Source organism: Trichosurus vulpecula, chromosome 2, assembly GCF_011100635.1.
Source record: "Trichosurus vulpecula isolate mTriVul1 chromosome 2, mTriVul1.pri, whole genome shotgun sequence".
NCBI lineage: Eukaryota > Metazoa > Chordata > Mammalia > Diprotodontia > Phalangeridae > Trichosurus > Trichosurus vulpecula.
In genome coordinates, this window is record NC_050574.1 from 211,104,082 (window position 1) to 211,126,245 (window position 22,164).

The 22,164-nt window shown below is 39.5% G+C and overlaps 1 protein-coding gene across 2 annotated transcripts in view; it reads right to left on the reverse strand.

The window, feature by feature from the left end:
* LOC118835778 (CD302 antigen) overlaps window positions 1–22,164 on the reverse strand; it is a 204,233-nt gene that overhangs the window by 153,877 nt on the left and 28,192 nt on the right. For both annotated transcript variants that reach the window (XM_036743034.1, XM_036743028.1), the window contains exons 4-8: window positions 16,940–17,104; window positions 11,519–11,629; window positions 9,393–9,533; window positions 7,121–7,312; window positions 203–360 (exon numbers count right to left, since the gene is read on the reverse strand). In XM_036743034.1, coding sequence (XP_036598929.1) covers window positions 203–360; window positions 7,121–7,312; window positions 9,393–9,533; window positions 11,519–11,629; window positions 16,940–17,104 — 767 coding nt within the window. The remainder of the gene's footprint in view (window positions 1–202; window positions 361–7,120; window positions 7,313–9,392; window positions 9,534–11,518; window positions 11,630–16,939; window positions 17,105–22,164) is intronic.

Genomic DNA, 22,164 nt, shown 5'->3' on the forward strand with positions numbered 1-22,164 from the left:
ACCTTTACCTAATGGGTACCTCAGACACAACTGGATAACAAACTTATTGCAGAGATAGGAGAACCCTTATCTGCTGGGTGACGATTCTTTCTCCCTTTCTCCAATTTGTTTGCAAACAAATTGAGGCTCCCATTAATTTTAAAAATATTCTTGTGGCCAGATTACGCAATAGCATTATACACAAACCCCAGATGCTTCCTACCTTTCCTGAATAGCAAACACAGTTAGGAGTTTTATTGTAGGGAATATCTGGTTCATTTTGGTCCCAGTAAGTAAGAGTCACTTCAGTGCCATCTGACCACTTAAATAAAGCTGGTGTATCATTATTCTTAAGACCTGTCCATATTTCTTCTTTGGTTTCTAAAAGAAGAGGGTTCACAGATTAGTAAATCCTTGGGTGGGTGTCAATTTTTAAAAAATTAAGTGTCTTTACATTTAAGATAATTCATTTCAGGGAATAAAGTATTATACTTTTTTTAAGTGTCTCTCTCAAAGTTGCCATTGGGGTTCTGTTTATTCTTTCTCATTCACATTTTAATCAATCAACAAGCATTTATTAAAAATCAGGCATTGTGCTAAGAACACAGGGTTGCAAAAGACAAAAGCAAATCACATTCCTGCCTGCAAAGAGTTTATTTCTAACAGGGAGACAACATCTAGAGATGTAAATACATACAGAAAATATACAAAATAAATACAGGGTAGTTTGGGGAAGAAACACACTAGTAGTTGGGGGGAAATCAGACGTATCAAAAAATGGAATGGGCAACTTTGGGAGATGAGCTCTTCCATACTATAAGTCTTTCAAGGACGACTTGTTGGAGGAAGGATATAGTTGATATACTGCTGAACTTCAGTCTGAAAAATTCGTGTTTGTATCCTTCCTCAGATGATTAATAACTATGATACCCTGGGCCACTCAACCTATCTCAGCATTAGGTTTTTTTCCATTTGTTAAACACAGATAATACCTGTATCAATTACTTCATGGAGTTCTTGTGAGGACTGAGTAAAATGAAGTATATGTAACGTGCACTTTTAAAAACTCTGAATGCCATATAAATATATGTCATTATTAGATGGAATTCTTATCCAGGTATTGGTTGGAATCGATGGCCTCTTAGGACACTTCCTTGGGCAGGCTGTAGTGGATAAGAGCCCTGTGTTTGGACTCAGAGAACTTGGGTTCTGATTGTTATTGATGCTTAATTACTTACACAAAAAGTCACTTAACCTTTCTGGGAGAGTGAAGGGATAAACTAGATGGCCTGTAAGGATCCAACTCTAAATCTACGATCCAATAAAATGATATCATTCAAAGGAGTTGTGGAATTAAGACAAAAAAAAAAGACAGAATAAGAGGAATTCAATGTAAGAGAAACCAAGACAGCAGAAAGGCCCAAGAATGACAGCATGGTCCATAGCAGCACAATAAACTCTATGGAATCAGAAAAGACTGGTTCAAAGTCGACCTCTGCCATTTTACCACCTCTGTGACTTTAGGTCATTGAGTGCAACTGGGCCTCACTTTCCTCATCTGTAAAATCAGGAGGTTGGACTAGATGACCCCTAATGCCCCCTGGGGCTTTCAATCTATGATCCTATGCTTTTCCCCTACTTCACCCCTTGAACCAACTCTATATCGTAACTGAATCTCCTCTTTTGTTCCAATTTCTGTGGAAGAGTTGACCCATCTTGAGAAGGTCAACCACTCTACTTATGTTCTCATTCATAAATTCCTTCCATCTTCTCACTTATCTCTTCTATGGCTTCCCTCCTCATCTTCAGTCTTGCCCTAAGGCTCCTTTCTAATGTCTAGAAAACTGCAAGGGTCTCCCTCCTCTTTAAAAAACAAAACTTGACTCTGCTATCCCTTACATTTGGTAATGCTATGATCAGCAACTAACACTTTCTAGCATCCAAAGATGGAGAGGAGAATGATGAAATAAACTGCCTCTCCCTCTCTCCCCCACCTACTCCCAGCTAATAGTTCCTCAATGGTCACAGGTTTAAATGCCAGTTTTCTGGGGCATGACCTTCCTGATCTAGGAAATGTGGTCCCTAAAGAGTCAAATGGACTGGACAAGGGATGTGGCTTTTTATTTACTTATGTAATGGCAACCACATTGGCGTACCCAGGATGGCTGCTATTGCAGGTTCTTAGATCTGCTTTACTAAGGAAAGCAACTTAAAAAGGGTCAATGATCTTCTTTAATTACCTAGAAAAAATACAAAGAGAAATGAAGACCAACAGACAGGGCTCTTCTACTGCCTGAATCAAAGCTTGACCTCCACTACTGAATCCAGAGAGCCTTTACCTCTGAGGAGACAGGGGATTCTGAACATACAGCCACTCAGAGGGAATCACAACATCTTTCTCATAAGTGAGCCCCTAAAGCAAAAGCTCACCTCTCAGAATATATATACTACTCTTTCAGCTAATAGGCTCAGAGCCAGAAGGCATCACAACCCAGCTCACTGCCTAACAAGCTTATTAACAAAAGGGGTACAAGCCTTCCTATGAGCAAGCTTCCCTTAATGGGCTCCACATGAGGCCTATTAATGGACTTGGGGAAGATCTTACACCCCCCTCCCCATTAACATTACAACTTAATAGGGGACATAATCCCGTTGTTCCAAACTGACTACTTCAATAGGCACTTTGCAGTACACATAGATAACATGTTGCTTTAAGAGATGGAACTGAGGAGCATGTAAACTAGTTTGATCCCTCCTGGATGTACTTTCGAATCTCTCCAGACTTTACCATCATGACTCAGCTGCTTTCTTAACCCGGAACATCCTTTCCTCACGCTGGCCCCCTCCTCCCCTTGGCTGGGGGTGAGGTAGGGGGTGCAGCGGCACTCCATTTTGGCCATGCTTCATTCCCTTCATGCCTATGCTTTTGACTCTTTCTGGACTTTGCCACCATGACTCAGTTGTCTTCTCATCCTGAAACATCTCTCTGCCATGCGGGCCCCCTTCTCCTATGGTGAATTCCTGATCCAAGAACTCCATTTTGGAGATGGGTCTAGGCTGGCTATGCTTTACTCTCCTCCCAGCTGTGCTTCTGTCTCCAGGCTTCACTACTCTGTATCCACATGGGTAACTTCTCCCTTCCCATTGTTCCCTGCTTTTCAGCACCCTTTTTATACAGTTGTCTTCTCCACCCACCCACCCCAACTCCCAGTGGAATGGAAGCTCCTTGAGGGAAGGGGCTATTTTTGGTTTTGCTTGTATTTGTATCTTTAGTGTTTTAGCACAGTACCTGGCCCACAGTAATGGCTTAATAAATACATATCGCCTGCCTGGACGTAGTAGGCAGGGTTTTGGGGCTTCTGCTCTTAGATCTTGGTTCCTATCTTTGCCCTCTATGCTATGGAATTAAGTGAAAAGAAAAAAATAGACAAGGAATTCAGGAAACAGATCATAAGCCTTGCATCAAGGTATGATTTAATCTCAAACACCTGTCCTGGAAAGAGTTGGAGCTTTGCAGTCCCAATCCAACTTTTCCTCTCTTCCCTGATATCTGGAAATAAGACGGCAGCCTCTGGGCCACGCTCTGGGCCTTCTTCTTCCTAAACAACAATGAAGAAATAGCAGAGGCCTAATTGATAGTCTTTTTCTCTCTGCTAGGAGCTGAGAAGTCCACTTATTCTTGGTCTCAGAATTAATTATAATCCATTATAATTTTCTTTGTAAGAATAATTACATGATTTATACATTTAGGACTATCATTAAGGATTACATTTTATCATATAGAAGTTATTATAGGTTGATTTGTATGTTGTTGAAATAATCATTCTGCAGATGGTCCATTTCCTGGTAGTTCAATTTACAGTAAAATGTTATGTTTATTACTAAGCTAAGAGTGGGACTATAGTCATCATTTTGATCATCCCCCATTAAATGTCTAGATCAAACTGGGGAGTTAGGTATCCAAGAGGCACAGTTGATATGGATAGAGCATTCGACTTGTAGTCAGGAATAATTGAGGTCAAATCTTGCCTTAAACACTTGCAAACTGTGTGACTGTAAATCACTTAACCGTTTACCGTCTCAGTTTCCCCACAGCACCTTTATCCCAGGGTTGTTGTGAGGATAAAATGAGATATTTGCAAAGCACTCTGCAAACCGAAAAGCACTATATAAGCACAATTATTCTCATTATTGTTAGTTTTACAGGTGTACTAAGACTAATGCCAAAAGATCCTAGAGAACTCTTAATTTCTCAATGGATCTGGGGTATAGCAGACTTGGTAACTGTTAGAAATGGGGAGAGGTTCCTCTTTCTTCTTGTCTTGTTAATATTTGTAGGTCTTAATACGTTAATGTCCAAGTATTTGATATATTCTTGTTACTACTATAAATAGTCTCTTCCGTCTACCAATTTCTCTTAAGTCTTGATAGTGGCATATAGAAATGCAGGTAATTTTTGAAGGTTTATCTTATATCCTACAACTCTAATAAATTCATTGATTATCTCCATTAACTTTTTATTGATATTCTTAGGTTTTCTAGCTATATAATCACACTGTCTGCAAATATACATTTTGACTTCTTCATTACTGATGTTTAATTACTTTCATTTTCCCATGCTTTATTGCTTTTATGATTTTAAAAATCACATCAGTTAGGAGAGGATATCTCCATTCTATGTGCTTCTTTCTTTTAAAGAAGAATGCTTCTACCATTCTCAGTTGTATATAATGATACTATGTTGTAGTTTTATATATATGTCTAATAATATTATGAATAATCTTTCCATATGGTTTATTGCTTTTATCAAGATGTCAAAAGTTACATTAGATAGGAGTAAAGAGAGTGGACATCCTTGTGTTGGTATCTCTCCCTGCCTTCTATCCCCATGAGAATGCTTTTAGCATTGCTCAGTTATATATAATAATACTATGTTGTGGTTTCAGATATATGCTTTTTATCATATTATGTGTAGGTCTTTTTATTCATATATTATATATATATATATGTAAAAATAGTGCTTCATTTTTATCTAAGAATTTTCCTGCATATTATGATACCATTTAAAAGTCTGTTTTCTTGAGGATAAAATGTATGATATTATATGCTTTTCTGGTTTACATCACCTATCTGTAAATCCTACTTGGTCACAATAGGGCAATGTTTTTGATGTATGGCTATATCCTATTTATGATTCTATGTTTAACAATTTTGCACTGATATTCAGTAATGCCATTGGTCTAGGGTTTCTTTCCAATTGCCCACAGGACATTTCAAACTGGATGTCTCAGGGACATCTCAGACTCAACATGTCCCAAAATGAACTGGTGATATTTGAATTGAAGCTTCCCCTCTTCTAATCTTCCCTATTTCTATCAAAAATCCTTCCAGTCTTCTGGGTTCATAATCCTTGCATCTCCCTCGACTCCTCTCTTTCTCTCATACCATGTATCTAATCAGTTACCAAATCTTACCATTTCTACTTCAACAACTTCTCTCAATTCTGATCCCTGTTCTCTATTCATGTAGCTACCCCCTCAGTTCAGCCCCTCATCACCTCTTGCTATCTTACTGCAACATCCTCAATAATTGGTCTCCCTGCCTCAGGACGTTTTCTATCCTAGTCCACACTACTGCCAAAGTGATTTTCTTAAGTGCAAGACCTTACCATCTCACTACCACTGCTGAATCCATTCCAGTGGCTCTCCCCTACCTACAGGGTAAAACATAAAGCCTTTTACAAAACAGCCCCAACCTATCTTTCCAGTCTCACTGAGCATTACATAACTGTGACTGTCCCACATACCTAGAATGCATTCCCTCCTCACCTTTGCCTCAAAGAATCCTTCTCTCACAAGCTCAAGTATCAAGCTTAAGTACCTTCTACATGAAGCCATTCCCTGATTTCCCCAACTGCTAGTGTCCTTTCTCCTTTTTAACTAAGTTCATTATATTTATTTGTATTTATCCTTTATATATATATATATCCTTATATGTATATATCCTTATATATACTTTGATACAAAAATATAACAAATATTTATTTTATGTATACTATACATACATTTATATATATACTCATATATCATATGTATGAGCCTCTCTCCCCCTTTTTAGGTTCCTTGGAAGTTAAGACTGTTTAATTCTTTGTACTGTATTCCCAGCAACTAGCACAGTACTTAGCACATAGTAGGCACCTAATAAATGCTTGTTGATTCTCAGCTTTGTCCACTTTAGCTCAAGAGACCAACTGAAAGATTATGTAGCCTACCCCCTTCCTCTATATTAAAATAGTCTATGTATCGTGGAAACTACTTATTATTTAAATATTTGATATAATTCCCTTGTGAATCCATCTGGTCTCTTCTCTTCCTTATTGGGAGTGGGGTAGACCAGGGCTTCTTAAACTTTTTCCACTCATGACCCCTTTTTGCCTTTAGGCAGTGTCAGCTGGCATCGTGTGGTCTGAGGGCATGTGCAGTACAAAGGTGTGAGTGCTTTGCGTTCAGAACCGAGGCTGCAGTGAAGTTGCCCAATGCAACATGGGCAAGTCCTGCCAGAAATATCTCAGATTCATTACGCATTAGATTTTTAATTAATTTTTTGTAGTTTCATGTTTAGAAACTTTTTACCGTTGCCAAATTATGTGGGGTCTTGACCCACAGTTTAAGAAGTGCTGGTAGACTTAAGCACTCCCCAGTCTTTGGTCTTCTGGTGACACCAATTACCTTCTTTGCTCTAGTGCCCACCCCTCTTCTCTCTACTAGTCTGAACCTATATATTTTTGTGGGGAACAGGTAATCTCCCAGTGACTAATCCTATGGGGGGCTGCTTCCTCCATAGTAACTGCTGGGGCTTAATGAGAAGGCTAACATTCTCTTTAGGTTCCTTGAATGAAAACAAACAACCCACTTTATTTCTCCTCACATACTCATGGTTTTTGGATTAGTGTAAGAATTAGAAAATTATTAATATCATTGATAGGATATAAATAAGAACTTACATTATGAGGGACATTAGAGAACATGTAAACCACAGGATAAAATCTGTCAGGTTTTCACAAAGATGACATTTTTGCTAACAGGCCAAGAACCCTAGAATGCTTAAAAACATCTCATTTGAGAGCCTTTGAAAAACTTACCTCCTTCATGGAGCTTTCTGACAACTAACTCCACATCTGCTAAAGAATGCATGCTGATTAGGTTACTGTGGTTGGATATGCATTCTGCATTTGCCTCATCCCAGGAACTACTTTCATTTACCAGCAGATAGCAAAATCCATTGTTTGGCAGCCAGCCTGGATCACAGTGGGTCTCTAAATATGTCCAAACATCTGGGGGAAAAGCAGTTATTTATATTCCAGTGAAGACATATCCATTTTGAACAGATAACTTCATAAAAGTTCCCCCTTCTTAAAATCTAACTCTTCAGGAAATGCTGGGATGTATGATCTTAGGAGGTACAGAAATATGAACATTTCTTATAGGGAATAAAACAATAAGGTGGATCTAGTAGGGGCAGACCTAACCTAGCCACACTGGGCACAGATCTGTGTGGGGAGGGGCAGAAGCAACAGGAGGCACTGAAAAAAAGATATCCCTTGGTCTCTTGCTGGTGGAGGAAGACTAAGTGAATCTTGCTCTGGGCACAGGGCTGGCTAGTATCTGCAACTTGAAGAGTTTATAATAAGTCAGAGAGGCAAACACCACCATTTTATTACATAATTAGCTTAGCAACCAGCATAACAGTCACTGGTGACAAAAGGAGATTCAAAGTTGCAATGAGCTATTTAGACAATACATCCAATTTTCCCCATTTATCCTCCAGCCAAGAGACAGCTAAATAGGGTAGAAGGTATTATATTAAGTTCTCCTTTTTTCCTTCCTTCCTCTCAGGCTATAGGGCAGCAGCCACTTTAGCTATTCCTCTCAACTTTACCTTCATGGGCACCATATGAGTTAAATTCACAAGAAACATTCCAAGGAAAGGGAAATAAAATCAGGAAATGTATACTCGGAACATCTGAGGTTGGAAACAGTGTTCTCCATTGGTAAGCCTTTGCTTCCCCCTTTGAGGCTTTCAGGGTCTAACTGAGACCCTTTTGTAGAACCTCAGTGACCTGAATTTGTCCCAACTTCAAACTTCCAACCAATATCCTACGGTAACATGCTATAGTTTCCTCAAACAGTCCGGTCCAATATTAACTGAGTCTATCATGTATAAGGACACTGGGCTAGGCAATGAAGATATTTAGACAAAATGAAAACCAGTTGCTGCCTTTAAAGGCTTCCTAATAGACTACTGGGGGAGAATATTGCACAGATATTTATATAAATGATATTTTGAGGAAGCACAGAAAAGTAGCTCTGAACAAGGGGGATCAGGAAAGGCTTCCTTCACAGAAGGAAACATGTGAGTTGAGCTTTAAATGAAGCTAGGCATTCTACGAGGTCATGGTGTTGAGGGAGGAGTATCTCCATTTTTGAGAATAGCAGGTACAAAATGTCAGAGGCAGTAGATGGAATACGGAGCTCAGGAAAAGTAAACAAGTCAGTTTAGCAGGGATGTATAGTGTGTGAAAGGATGCAAAGTGAGAAAAGTCAAGTGTGACTCCAAAGTTGTGAATCTGAGTGATTGGAAGGATGGTGTGGCCCTCAAGAGAAATGAGGGATTTTGGAGAAGGAGCAAATTTGGGAGAAAGGTAGTGAGTTTAATTTGGAGTTGCTGAGATACAGGAAGGGGCTGGAAAAATAATGGCTCACTTCACAGCCAACCATTAGCTCATAATTTTATAGGGAATGACCTTCTGTTAGAATATATTCTTGGTTTTTCTATTTTTTGTCTTTTCCTAAATTAGGAATTCTTTTATATCTATTTTGTATCTATTATTTTGTACTCTAGATCAGTTTGCATTTGATCCTTGTGTAAACCTATGTAAAACTGTTCATTCTTGAGATGCTACGTCAGTCTAAACAAAATCAATCTGGGTAATACCATTGAAGGCTTAGTAACAGCTAAAGCATAGTGACAACTAATCTTGTCAGGCTGATAGAGTCTAATCCCACAAAAATAACCATTATATTAAACTGCAGAACCACACCCGCATATATACTGTATTTGTTGTCTAAAAGCTTTGCTTCCCATTTGCAGAAACATCGAGATGTACACATTTTATTTGCCTCACCTTGTTCACCTCTATCTTAAAGACAATTCAACAAGGGTATGTGCTATAAATGAATCCTTCCTAGAAAAGGAAAATTTAACAGCTAGACTTTCTCTCCATTTGAAGTGTCCGCACGCCCAGATGAAGACAATCTGGATGAAGGCCCCCTAAATTTATTGACTTTATTTCTCACAAAACTATGATTTTTTAAAAGTCTTTTTTGTAAATGACCAAAAAAGGGAAGTGTTACCTGGTGACTTTGATGTTTCATTCAGTTGCTTCTTGCAGACATAGGGGAACAGAGCTTCACACGGAAAACTGTGCCACTGGCCTGACTCAGCATTCATTATTACACAACTTGAGCCACCTATTGTAGGCGAACTGGGAATTTCTTAAGAGTTGGGGGGGGGGAAGGAAAAAAAAAGAAGTTAGGGGTAGGGAAGAGAGGTTTTGTGTTCAGTTAGGAAAGTGAAAATGAAGTTTTATTTCTAAACTTCTGCTTTTACTTAAGAGAACAAGAGCATAATTTAGTAAAACTTTAATTAACTGGGACCCAACTACCACTCCGTAAAGAATCTTTGACCCTGGTTGACGGAATGATGAAATAAAAAAAAAAAAGGACAAGATCATTTCTGATCTCTAGGAGGGGATAGAGAACACTAAAGGAATATAAAAAGCAGCTTGAGGGAAAGAAAGGAAGGAAGGCAGGAAGGGAGGAAGGAAGAAAACTAGGAAAGAGAGAAAAGCAGGAAGAAAGGAAGAAAGAAAGAGAGAAAGAAAGTGAAGAAAGAAAGGAAAGAAAGAAAAGCAGGAAGGAAGAAAGAAAAAGAAAGAAAGAAAATAAAGAAGGAAAGAAAGGAAGAAAAGAACAAAAGAAAGAAAGAAAGGAACAAAAAGAAAGAAGAAAGAGAGAGGCAGCCAGGAATCCTGGAGTGGGACGAGGGCTTGGAGGAAGAGGTTATAAGAGAAGAAGTTGAGAGTGGTTCATTTTCTTATCTTCTTCCTCTAACTCCAACCTTCATCATACAACTTCAAGAATATTATGTGGGAAGTATTAGGAAGTCCCCCAAATGGGAAAGGATGCAGAAACGATGAGGAATTAAGAGACCTTTCTTCCCACTTCTGAAAGGATTTCACAAGGGTATTCACTCTGGAGATTTGTACATATTGAGCCAGAAGCTGACATAGAAATGTGACCTCCATAAGGATGTGACTTTTATGGGCTAGAAGTGTCCCCTGACCTTTAGTGGGAAGAGTGAAGGGGGTTTAAAGACGGACAACAGGGGCAGAGTCAAATATTCTCTCTGTCACTCATATCTCCTTTTTTACTTTCAAGGCTGGGGTGTTCTGGAATCTGAATTGCTTTACCTGGCCTCAATCTTTCATTCTGTTTCCTCGGCTGCTGTAATCTTTTGCTGGTTGTAGTTTACCTCTTGAGATTCCCTTCCATTTCCCCTGTATCTATTCTATATGTACATTTTTTTTTACATGATGTCTCACCCATTAAAATGTGAGAGTCTTGAAGGCAGTGACCAAGTTATTGCCTTTCTTTCTATCTCCAGGCTTTAGCACATGGTAAGCACTTAATTAATGCTTGCTGGCTGACAGACTGACTGCCACACTTTCCCAGAACATGTACCACAGATGTCAGAAGGTCTGTGAGAAGGCAGAATCCATTTCTCTGGGAGCACAATGCACGAATGAACTGTTGGGATTTTATTAGAGCAAAAATATCCCCAAGTATTGGCATTTACTTTTTAAGAGATAAAAATTTGTCAGAGTCATCAATACATGTTCTAATCTTAGGTGCTTTATAAATATCACCCTTATTTTCCAGAATAGATTTCTGAGTGTGGGAGTGATTTATCAGAGGCTGTCTGTCAAGATTTCTTGATAATGTCAAAAACATCCTGGAGCTCAGGAGGCTACTCTGTTGGAGAATTAAGGAACAGCTTCAGTAACAAATATCAGGTCTGAGGCATAAGTTTAAATTTGGGATCTTTTCCCAAAGGGCTCATCATTGCCACAAAATATCCAGCCAGGTGTCTCATCCTGGCAGCTTCGCAATGGTTTCCTCAGACCGTGTGCCGAGTCATGTTGCTCCTATCTAAAAGTGGTAGTTAATCCAATGGCCACCAAGAAACATTCAGTAGGAGCTCCATCAGATATTCCAAAACTGTTTACTAATAGTATTACAACTGACATATTGTAGAAGGAAAATTTCTTTCAAGATAGGTAATATGAATACAAGTCTAAAGAATTATGAGTGTCATAAAAACTCAATAGTCTGAGGTGGATATTGAGGAGAGAGTCAAAACCTTTATTTTACTAAGGTCTGTATTATTCCTAATAAGGAAAAAAGGGACAAAAAAGTACCTGGATTCCAGTTGAGAAAATTTAATGGGGTGTGATCAGACCATTCCCAACCTTTTGAAGAATCTAGCTGATTTAAACCAATCCAGAACATTTTTGGAATTCCCTCTTTATCTGTAAAGATAAAAAAAGACACCCATTAAGTTATCTGATTGAGGCTGAAGTTTATTAGCATCACACAACAATCTAAAGAACTCTAGTTTAAGCTGGGATTCAATTCTGAATCTCCTAAAAATGGTTCAGAGTGAACAGGGCAACACAATCTATTCAGGTTACTAACACAGTCCCTGAATACCTGGTGAGTTGATATAAGTTGGATTTCTGAGCACTCTTCTGTTGTATGCTTCTGATGTCTTCCCCAAGGTACTCCTAATAGAACTGTTTTCAGGAGGAGGCAGGTAGGTGGCACAGCGGATAGAGCCCTGGCCATAGAGTCAGGAAGACTCATCTTCCTGAATTAAAAATCTGGTCTCAGACACTCACTAGACTAGCTATGTGACCCTGGGCAATTTACTTATCCCTGTTTGCCTCAGGTCCCTCATCTATATAATGAGCTGGAGAAGGAAATGGCAACCATTCCTAGATCAGGTCACAAACAATCAGATATGATTGAAACAACTCAACAACTACCACCACCACAAAAATTGGTAGAGGGAGATTCCTCTGGGGAGCCTCCTACAGCAATGAAATCCCAGGTCTAGACTTTTTAAGGTGGGGTAGCATCAGGTAGTTCTAAGGGAATCTTAGAGCTAGAGGAAATTTCTAGTCCTTGTTGGTAAGTGGAGGCAGCTGGGTGGTACAGTGAATAGAGTGCTAGGCCTACAGTTGGGAAGACCAGAGTTCAAATCCAACCTCAGACACTTTACTAGCTTTTTAACTTCAGGCAAGTCACTTAACTTCTGTTTACCTCAGGTTCTTTGTCTGTATCAGGGGGATAATAATAGCACCCACCTCTCAGCACCTACTTAGCACAGTGCCTGGAATACAGTAGGCACTTTATATATGTTTATTGAATTTACTGGAATGGTTGCTGAAGTGCTTAGAACTAAGTGCTTGGCCCATAGTAGTCAATTAATAAATGCTCCTTCCCTTCTGCTCCTTCCGCCCCCTTGCCTCATTCCTCTGTTTTGATGCACTGGGTTCTGATTTCTTAGTTGTGTATAGTCTGAGGCCTAAAAACCAAGGCTGTTGGTAGCATTTGGACTACATGAGAGGGCAGAGTGGGAAAGAAAAATAGTGATAGTCATGACTTTAAGCAATCCGACTGAACATCTCTCCATGAATCCAGGTAGAGTTAAGAGAATCAAACAAAAAACAAAATTAAATTAAATTAAAATCAAAACAAAATAACAATATTCCTGGCTTCTATGATAAAATCCTGGTTCAGATAATTAACAGCAACAGCCAGCTGGCAAGTCTGTCTAGCACGGGTGCTAGAGATAAGGTGGGCAGAGGTAAGAGGGTGGTGTGGTGGGGCCTTCTATGCTGAATAAGAATCAGGAAGTATGCTCTTTGAGGCAATTCTATAGCTCTCCTTGGTGGTAATAATAGATACCTAAAGACATATGGAAGAGCCCTAAGATTTTTGTTACTAAAAAATTTGCTGATATATCAAGTTTTCTTCATAACTGGTGTCAAATGATTATTTTGCAACTCTTCAGACCTGCAGATTTAATTTACTCAACCCCTTCAACCAGAATTTATTAAACATTATTCAGGAAATTTATGGAATGATAGTGGTAAAAGGACATTTACGGCATCATTTTTTGCTTGTATAGGGTAGCATATTTTCAGAAAATATGACTTTTTCTCATAGAAATATTAATTATTTAAGTCTCAAATTAAGTAGGAAAAAAGCCTGAGACAACATGAAGGTTTAAGAGGAAGGCATAGAGACTGAAATTTTGAGCTTCAGGACTATGAGACACAAAGGAACATATGCTAGGGATGACTGTCTGGGCCTCAGTTTTGTCATCTGCAAAATGGAGTAGGAATTGATAAATTTTAAGGTCCCTTCAAGAACTAAGTTTTATGATATTATTCTTCTTAATATGTCAAAGTTTTGAGTGATTAAGTATTTACTGAATACCTAATATGCAGCATGGTACAAGTATGTATGTATGTGTGTGTGTGTGTGTATACACATACATATATATGTATATAAGTGTGACAGAGTCTAATGATAGAGCATAGGATGAAGAGAGAAGGGGCACTGTATAGAGCCTTGATATGTACAGTCAAGGGATTCACAAAATCCAGCAAAAGCAGCTGAGAATCTGACAAATAAGAGGTGAACCGAGAGAGAAGCCACCAAAAACCAGGAAGGAAAGAGTATGCAGGAAGAGAAGGTAATCAACACTGTCAAATGCCGCAGGCCAAGAAGGGTGAGGATTGAGAAAGAGCTATTACATTTGGTAATTAAGAGATCACCCATAACTTGAGACAGAGAAGAATCAGTTGAGTGATGGGGTCAGGTCAGAGTACAGAGACTTTCAAAGGGAGTTAAAGGAGATAAAGGGAAAAATCACTGAGTGTAGACAACGTTTTCAAAGCATTTAGCTGGGAAAGGGAAAGTAGAGACATAAGGGTGCTTGCGAGTTAGGGGTACAAGCGATCTCATGGAGGCTGGAGTAAAATGGAATAGACGGAAGAATGAGAAGTTGGGGTGTTGAAAAGAATATCAACGTATTTGTTGAAGTCCTCCAGTGTGAGAGTAGGGGTTGGAATGGGGTAGGAGGCTTTGAGCCAGATTTTGAACTTACTGAGGTAGGAGGGAGAATATTTGCACATTCATATACACACAAGTTACATGTATATGTTTGTGTGTGTGTGTGTGTGTGTGTGTAAAATCACTTTCACAGTGTAATGATACCATTCGCACATATACATTTGTACATGTGTGTACGCACATATGTATGTATAAAACCTCCTTATCATCTTGGGGGGGGGGAGTGCCGGGAGAGAGAAAAAGAAAAGAACACAGGCTAGAACATAGTGTTAACTGTACATATGCCAGAGAAAAATGTAGATGCAAAGAGGCTGAGTAATCCTAATTAAAGGGGGTAGCTAGGTGGTACAGTGGGTAAAGGTCCAGGCCTGGATGACTCGTTTTCATGAGTTCAAATCTGGCCTCAGACACTTACTAGCTGCGTGATCCTAGAAAAGTCACTTAACCCTCTTTGCCTCAGTTTTCTCATCTGAGAAAATGAACTGGAGAAGGAAATGGCAAACTACTCCAGTATCTTTGCCAAAAAAAAAAATCCAAGTCAGACACAACTGAACAACAACAATCCTAATTCAAATGACCCTTTTTCTCCTCAATCTGCTCCCTCATTCCCATCCACTTCAATCTTTTTTTTTTTTTAGGTGAGGTGGGCAGTAATCGCTTTAAATGACTTGCCCAAAGTCACACAGCTATTAGGTGTCTGAGGCTGAATTTAAACTCAGGTCCTTCTGACCCCAGGCCCGGACCTCTATCCACTACACAACCTTGCACTTCCATCGTACCCCACCAATGTCTTGCCCCTTTTCACTGGGTCAGCTGGAACCCTTGGTCCAAAATCAACAAACCTCCTCCTTTCATTTCATACCACTTCCTCTCTTGCTGCTTCCATCTTCTGACACTGACCTCTCAACAGTTAAACAGAACGGGCTTTTCTTCATCCAGATCCTTTTTGATCATCCCACAGCATTTTACACTACTGACCACTTCACTGCCTTGGGTTTCTGTAAGTCCTGTTGCTCTCCTGGTTCACTTCTCACCTATCTGATTGTTCCTCCTCAACCTTCCTTTGCTAGATCTTGTGGATAACAAAATGTGGATTTCTCCCAAGGCTCTCTATACACTTTCACTATGTGATCTCACCAGCTCCCACAGGCTCAATTATCCTCTCCACACAGATGATTCCCAGATCTATTTATTAAGTCATAGTATCTCCCTTGAGTCTCTCCCTCTCTGTCAGGCATTTCCAACTGGATGTCCATGTGCATCTTATACTCAACATGCCTAAAACAGAACTCATTACCTTTTCTCCTAAACTTTCCTATTGCTGTCAATGGCACCACCATGCTGGCAGTTAGCCAGGTTCACATGGCTGGTGCCATCTCTGACACGTTACTCTCGGTCACCCTACATGTTCAATTAGTTACTGAGTCTTGTGATTTCTTTCTCTACAGTATCTTTCCCACATATCTTCTCATGCAGTAGCTACCCCAGCTCACCTCTCACCTAGACTATTACAACAGCCTCCTAAATGGTCTCCCTGCCTCAAGTTTCTCCCAACTTCACTCGATCCTCCAGTCTTGCTGCTACCATGAATTTAGCTAAAGCACAGGTCTGACAATTTCACTTCCCTACTCAATAAACTCTAATGGCTCTCTAAGATCAAACCTAAACTCCTCTGTTCCTCACTGATGGCCCTTCTCAACCTGACCCCTTCCTGTCTTTCCATTTTTCTTACACATTGTTTCTGCCCCCTACACGCTCCATGGACCAGTCACACTGGCCTAGTTGCTGTTTCTCACATCTGACACTTCATCTCTTATCTCCAAGCCTATGTGCTAGTCGACACTCATATCTGGAATGCTCTCCCTCCTAATCTTTACCTCTAAGACTCCTTTGCTTCCTTTAAGATTCAGTTCAGTGCTACCACTTACAGGAACCATTTCCCTGGATCTCTAGATGCTAGTGTCTTCTCCTCTAACACACCATATTGAACATACCACATTGGGCTACTTTCCATATACTCTGTATTTATCTTCTATAGACATGTTATCTCTTCCAAAAGGACATAAAGACCTTAGGGGCAGGGAAGGTTTTTTGCTTTGTCTTTGTATTCCCAAAGATTAGCACAATACTTTGCAAACAGTAAACATTAAAAAAAATGCTTATTGACTGAATGATTAAATAGGAAGTATCACTTCACTCACTGTATGACAAAGTCCTTAACTTTACCAATATTAAACTCTCCCTCAAGTTTACCTAAACATAATTAAGTCTTTCTTTTTCCTCCTTACTATACCTATTTCTATACCTGTTTTCTGCCCCCCTTTTATCTTTAAGTGCTTTCAATCCTTTTTTCAGAGACTTTAAATCTCATTTCTTCCACAAACACTTTCAACTAGAATAGAGGTTAATTCCATATTTACATCCCTTAACCTTTTTTCCAATATGGAGTTCATCTGCCATTTTGCACATTGCACCATGAGCATATTTTCAATGCACAGAATGTTTAAAGTGAGTGAATATCTGTCTTAATACCCTGTTGTTTATAGGTATCAATACTGTCAGAGTATAAATTCTTAGAGTACATAGATAGTGTGCTTAAAATTTATTTTGACACTGCTATTCATCTGTTATTTCTTTACATTTAATTCATATTTTACATAAGATATTCTACCTATATGCCCTTGGAATTAGCTTACCTTTAAGATGAATTAATTCAGCAGCACTTGAGATGCTTACTAAGTCTGCTCCTTGATTTTGACATGAAATAAATGCTTCCTTCCACGTAAGAGCTGCCTGGGTATTAAGCTGGTAGCAACTTCCAAATTGCTCATTCTTTTCCCAATCATCTTCACAGCCAACCTCTATTAAAAAGACAACATTTAAAAGACTAGACATTTTTATATCCATCATCTATCCTTGAACTTCAGTATTTGCAGAATTTTCAGATGACAAAAATGCTAGTGGTTATGTATGATAACCTAAATATCACTATAAACAACTGTGATATCTGCTGTCACTGAAATAGTGATATGGAAGAAACACCATTAGATTGTTTTTTTCAGAGATTCTAAGCCTGCAATTCCAATTCTTCTCTAGGTCCGGCAGTCTATCCACTGCAATAGAAACCACCAGGTAATAACTTGGGTTATGGGACACAGCTTCATGCAACCTCAAGTAGAGGTGACTATAATGTGACAAACAATTTCATTAGGGTTGCTTCAAAAATAACCTTTAAAAATTAACATGGGATTAGTTAATTATACGAGGAAGATAAAATACTAAGACATATCTGTGGAGGGAACACAGTATAGGGCTAAGAACTAGTTTTGTTTTTAGCTCCACTATGAGCTATCTGTATGACCTGGGCAAGTCAATCAATCTCTCTAATCTTCAATTTCCTCATGTATAGAAGGAGGCTCACAGGATGTAGACTTTAAGGTTAGGAGTGGCTTAACTGATTTGTTCATGGTCACAGGTAAACAAATGGCAGAACTCAGATCTGAATGTAGGTCCCTTGACTCCAAATCTAGTTGCCTTTTTAACATACCACGTTGGGCTAAATTAGTTGGTTATTAAGGCCCTCCTACCCCTAACAATTCTATTATCCCATTTATAGTAAGCTTTGGGGGGGTGGGGAGGAACATAGGCACAGTGTGGTATTTTCCCGATGCCATCATACTTGTTATAAACTGCTGCTTGGCTAAATCTTTGCTTTAAATTTTTCTGCCAAGAAATGTTTTATTCTGCTTCAACTACAAAGTTCTCAAGCAATGAAAATCAACTTGGAGTCTTGTCCTGTTCCTGGATCCCACAAGCCACTTACAACTCTGACGTTATAAACTCTGTTTGATATGTTCAAATATTTAGGGGCCTACTATGTATGGGGCAACTAGGTGGCTCGGTGGATAGAGTGCCAGGTCTGGAGTCAGGAAGACCCAAGTTCAAATCTGGTCTCAGACTCTTATTAGCTGTGTGACCCTAGGCAAGTCATTTAACCCTGTTTGCCTCAGTTTCCTAATCTATAAAATGAATTTTAGAAGGAAATAGCAAACCACTCCAGTATCTTTGCCAAGAAATCCCCAAATAGGGTCATGAAGAGTTGGACGCAACTGAAAGAAATGAACAACGACAAAACTACGGACTAAGCACCACGCTAGAGGAATAGTATAGTATGGCTTAAAGTATGCATAATGTGAGATAAATCAGCAAAGATCAGTTGAACCCAAATGGTGGATGGGGCTTTTGTCTAGCTAACAATATTGGGTAGCCTGCCATAGTGAAGAGTGTGTTGAATGAGAGAACCTGGGTTTGAATCCTGCCTGTACTACATAATGTGACCATAACCTTCTGGGGTCTCTGTTTCCTCAGTTTTAAGATAGATTGTATTAGATGATCTCTAAGGACCGTGCATCTCTAAATATATGTACATGTAGGTAATGGGAAATCACTGAAGTTTTAGAGAGATTGGCATGATCAAAGCTACATTATTAAGACTTCGTGGAAAAAAAAATCTCAAAAATTCCAAACAAACCACGTTCACAGAGCCCCAGGTTAGTTTCGCTTCAGCTTTATGATCCTACGAGTTTCTCTGGGAAGTTTAAGAATAGGAACAGATTAAGCAAATGGTGGAAGTCACCCAGGTCTAGGGGTTAGTGAGGGAAATCGGTGATCCTAGGGTGAGAGTGTGAACATCATTTACATGACTGACTGTGGGATTTTGGCCAAGTGAAGTAAGAACAAAACTGAGACTGGGAGGTCATAATGAAGGTGAAGAATAGGTTCAGAAATGTGGCAGTGGGACTGAGGGCTCCTTTGGAGAGATTTGGAGAAATTTAGAGTTGTACCAGTTCCAAATCCCAAGTATGGACTGACTGGTATCAGGCTGAAGGAGAGTTTAAGTCACTGGAATTAAAAGGATTAATAAACTTTGAGGACAGAGTAGTTGGAAAGGTCTCATATATACATATACACATATACATATGTATATACACACACATATATATACACACATATGATGGAACTTGAAATGGAGACTAGAAGAGAACTGGGATCCAGGTGTTGACGTTCTTGATGAAGGTGTGAGCAGTCTGGTACAATAAAATGATTACTGAGTCTGACAAAAGACCTAGTTTCAAACCTAGGTTCTGCTGATGAGTAGCTGTATGACCTTGGTTTTAAGTCATTTATGTCTCTGGGCCTCAGGTTCCTCACCTATAAAATACAGAGACTGGACTAGTTGGACTCTAAGTTTCCCATTCAATTCTACAGATATGATTGCACGGTGCAGGCACCTGGGTTGTATAGTGGATAGAGAGTGCTAGGCCTAGAGTCAGAAACACCTGAGCTCAAATCCAGCCTCAGACACTAGCTGTGAGACCTTGGGCAAGTCACTAACTCTCTCTGCCTCAGTTTCCTCATCTGTAAAATGAACTGGAGAAGGAAATGGCAAACCACTCTAGTACCTTTGCCAAGAAAACCCCAAATGGGGTCACAAAGAGTTGGATATGACTGAAAAATGACTCAAGAAAAAAAATTATATGGCTGCTAAGTGGGACTGCTAGGCCTGGAGTCAGGAAGACCCAAGTTCAAATACAGCCAGCCTGCCTCAGACACTTACTAGTTGTGTGACCATGGGAAAGTCATTTAACTTCCTTCTTCTGCCTTGGACTGCTCAATGGTAAAATGGAAATAATAAATCGCATCTACCTCCCACAGATATAAGGATCAAGTGAGATATTTGTAAAGCACTAAATAATACTCATTCCCTCCTTCCCTTCTTTATATGACTTGGGGCTGGCCAGTACTTCAATGGTCTTTTCTAAGACCAGGAGTTGTTTATCTGTGTGGTTGGTGAAACTGACCTAGAGGTTAGTAATAGTGACAAAGAAGGGAGAAAGTAGGTAGGGTTAAGTGGAGAGGGGGTAGAAGCACAAACAAGAAGTAAGGCAACACTTTCCCTCTCAGTGAGTTAAGGGAATAGGAAAAGTGACCCCTACTAGAACTGAAAGGAAATGGTGTTCTCAGCAGTAAGACTTTAGCAGAGTCTTTAAGCAAAGCTGATCCTAGCTTTGCTAATTAGAACTAGGACATCTCAACACTTTTTACCACTAAAAGATTCTGACTTTTATAAACCCATAGCCCTAAAAGTTCCTTTCCTTGGGTCCTCCTCCTAATCCTCATTTTCCTCCATCTCTAGTCTCTATCTTCCCAAGAAGCAGGAGGGATGGAGGGAGGGAGGGAGGGAGGGAGAGTGGAAGAGAGGGAAGGAAGGAAGGAAACTGAGAGGCTGGGAGATCATGATGAAGGTGAAGAATAGGTTCAAAATGTGGCAGTGGGATTGAGGGCTCCTTTGGAGAGATTTGGAGATATTTAGAGTTGTACCAGTTTCAAATCCCAAGTATGGCCTGACTGATGTCACGCTAAAGGAGAGTTTAAATCACTGAAATTAAAAGGATTAATAAACTTTGAAGACAGAGTAGTTGGAAAGGTCTCATATATAGAAGGAAGGGAGAGAGAAAGGGAGGGAGGGAGGGAGGAAGGGGAGAAGGATTTATTGAGTGCCAGATACTGTGCTAGGTGCTTTATAAATATCCCATTTAATCCCCTGGGAACAACCCTAGGAGGAAGGTGCTATTACTATCTCATTTTTTACAGTTGAGGAAACTGAGGTAGAGGTTAAGTGACTCGTCCAGGGTCACACAGCTATTAAGTATCTGAATCTTAAGTCTTCCTGACTCTAGATCCAGCATTCCTTCCACTGTGCCACTTGGTTGCTTCTCTTAGGCCACAGAGGGCAGAGGGATCCACTGGAAAAAAATTAGATGTTCTACCATTTCACGAGTCACAACAACAGAGATAAGTTTGTTTTACAACCATCTATCTCCTCACACTATTCAAAGCACATTTTGTCACATGGAAATTTCTTGGTGTCTTATAGTATTCCTGGATACTGTATTCAAAAACAAAAATGAGATTTCTCTATAAAACGCTGTCATTGAATGACGTGAATTTTTACATAAATTATGCAGCACGAAGCAGTATCAAACTGTTTGTTGTGTGTGTGTGGGGAGGACCGTGAGAAGTCACAATTTATTTGGCTGGTTCTGGCCTGCTCTGGAACGTCTTGGCTCATGTGATGACACATGAGGCAGGGCAGACTGGGACATGTTCATACTGAGAAAAGCCGACTTGTTCTGTCAGTTAGGTACTGAGGATCATTTGGTAAATATCATTACTGTTTCTGATCTCTTCTCAAGTGTTTGCATACTTGGTCGACACTGATGTGTATGAAACTCTCAGAACGCCTGGCTAGTCAATCATCAGAAATATTTGTTCTTGGCACAGTGAGCTAACTTTTAAATCTCAGAGATGAACTGTTACTCCTCTAGTTAAAGAGAACATATGAACTCTATTTCGTCTGAAAAATAGGTGTGAGGCTGTTTTTGCTGTTTCCCTTTGCATTCAACTTCTGACTGGATACATGGACCTTGTTACATATTATCTGCTGTTCCAATGATCTGGAGTGGACCAAGTTCCAGGCTTGGAATCAGGAAAACCTGAGTTCAAATTTGACCTCAGAAACTTAGTGGCTTATGTGACCCTGGGCAAATCCGTTTGCCTCCGTTTCCTCATCTATAAAATGAGCTGGAGAAAGAAATGGCAAATCATTCCAGTATCTGTGCCAAGAAAACCCCAAATCGGCTCACAGAAGAGTAAGACATGACTAAACAACTCAACAGATCAATATTTTTGCTAAACAAATATATCCAAGTCTAAACATACTGTACAATATCCAAATTTATCATTAGTTGTAATATCTGTCTTATATAGTAAAGGAAGAACCACTATACAATCACTAAAAACAGAATTTGGCTGAAAAAGATGCACCTGATGAATCAGAGTATAATGGTGAAGCTCAAAA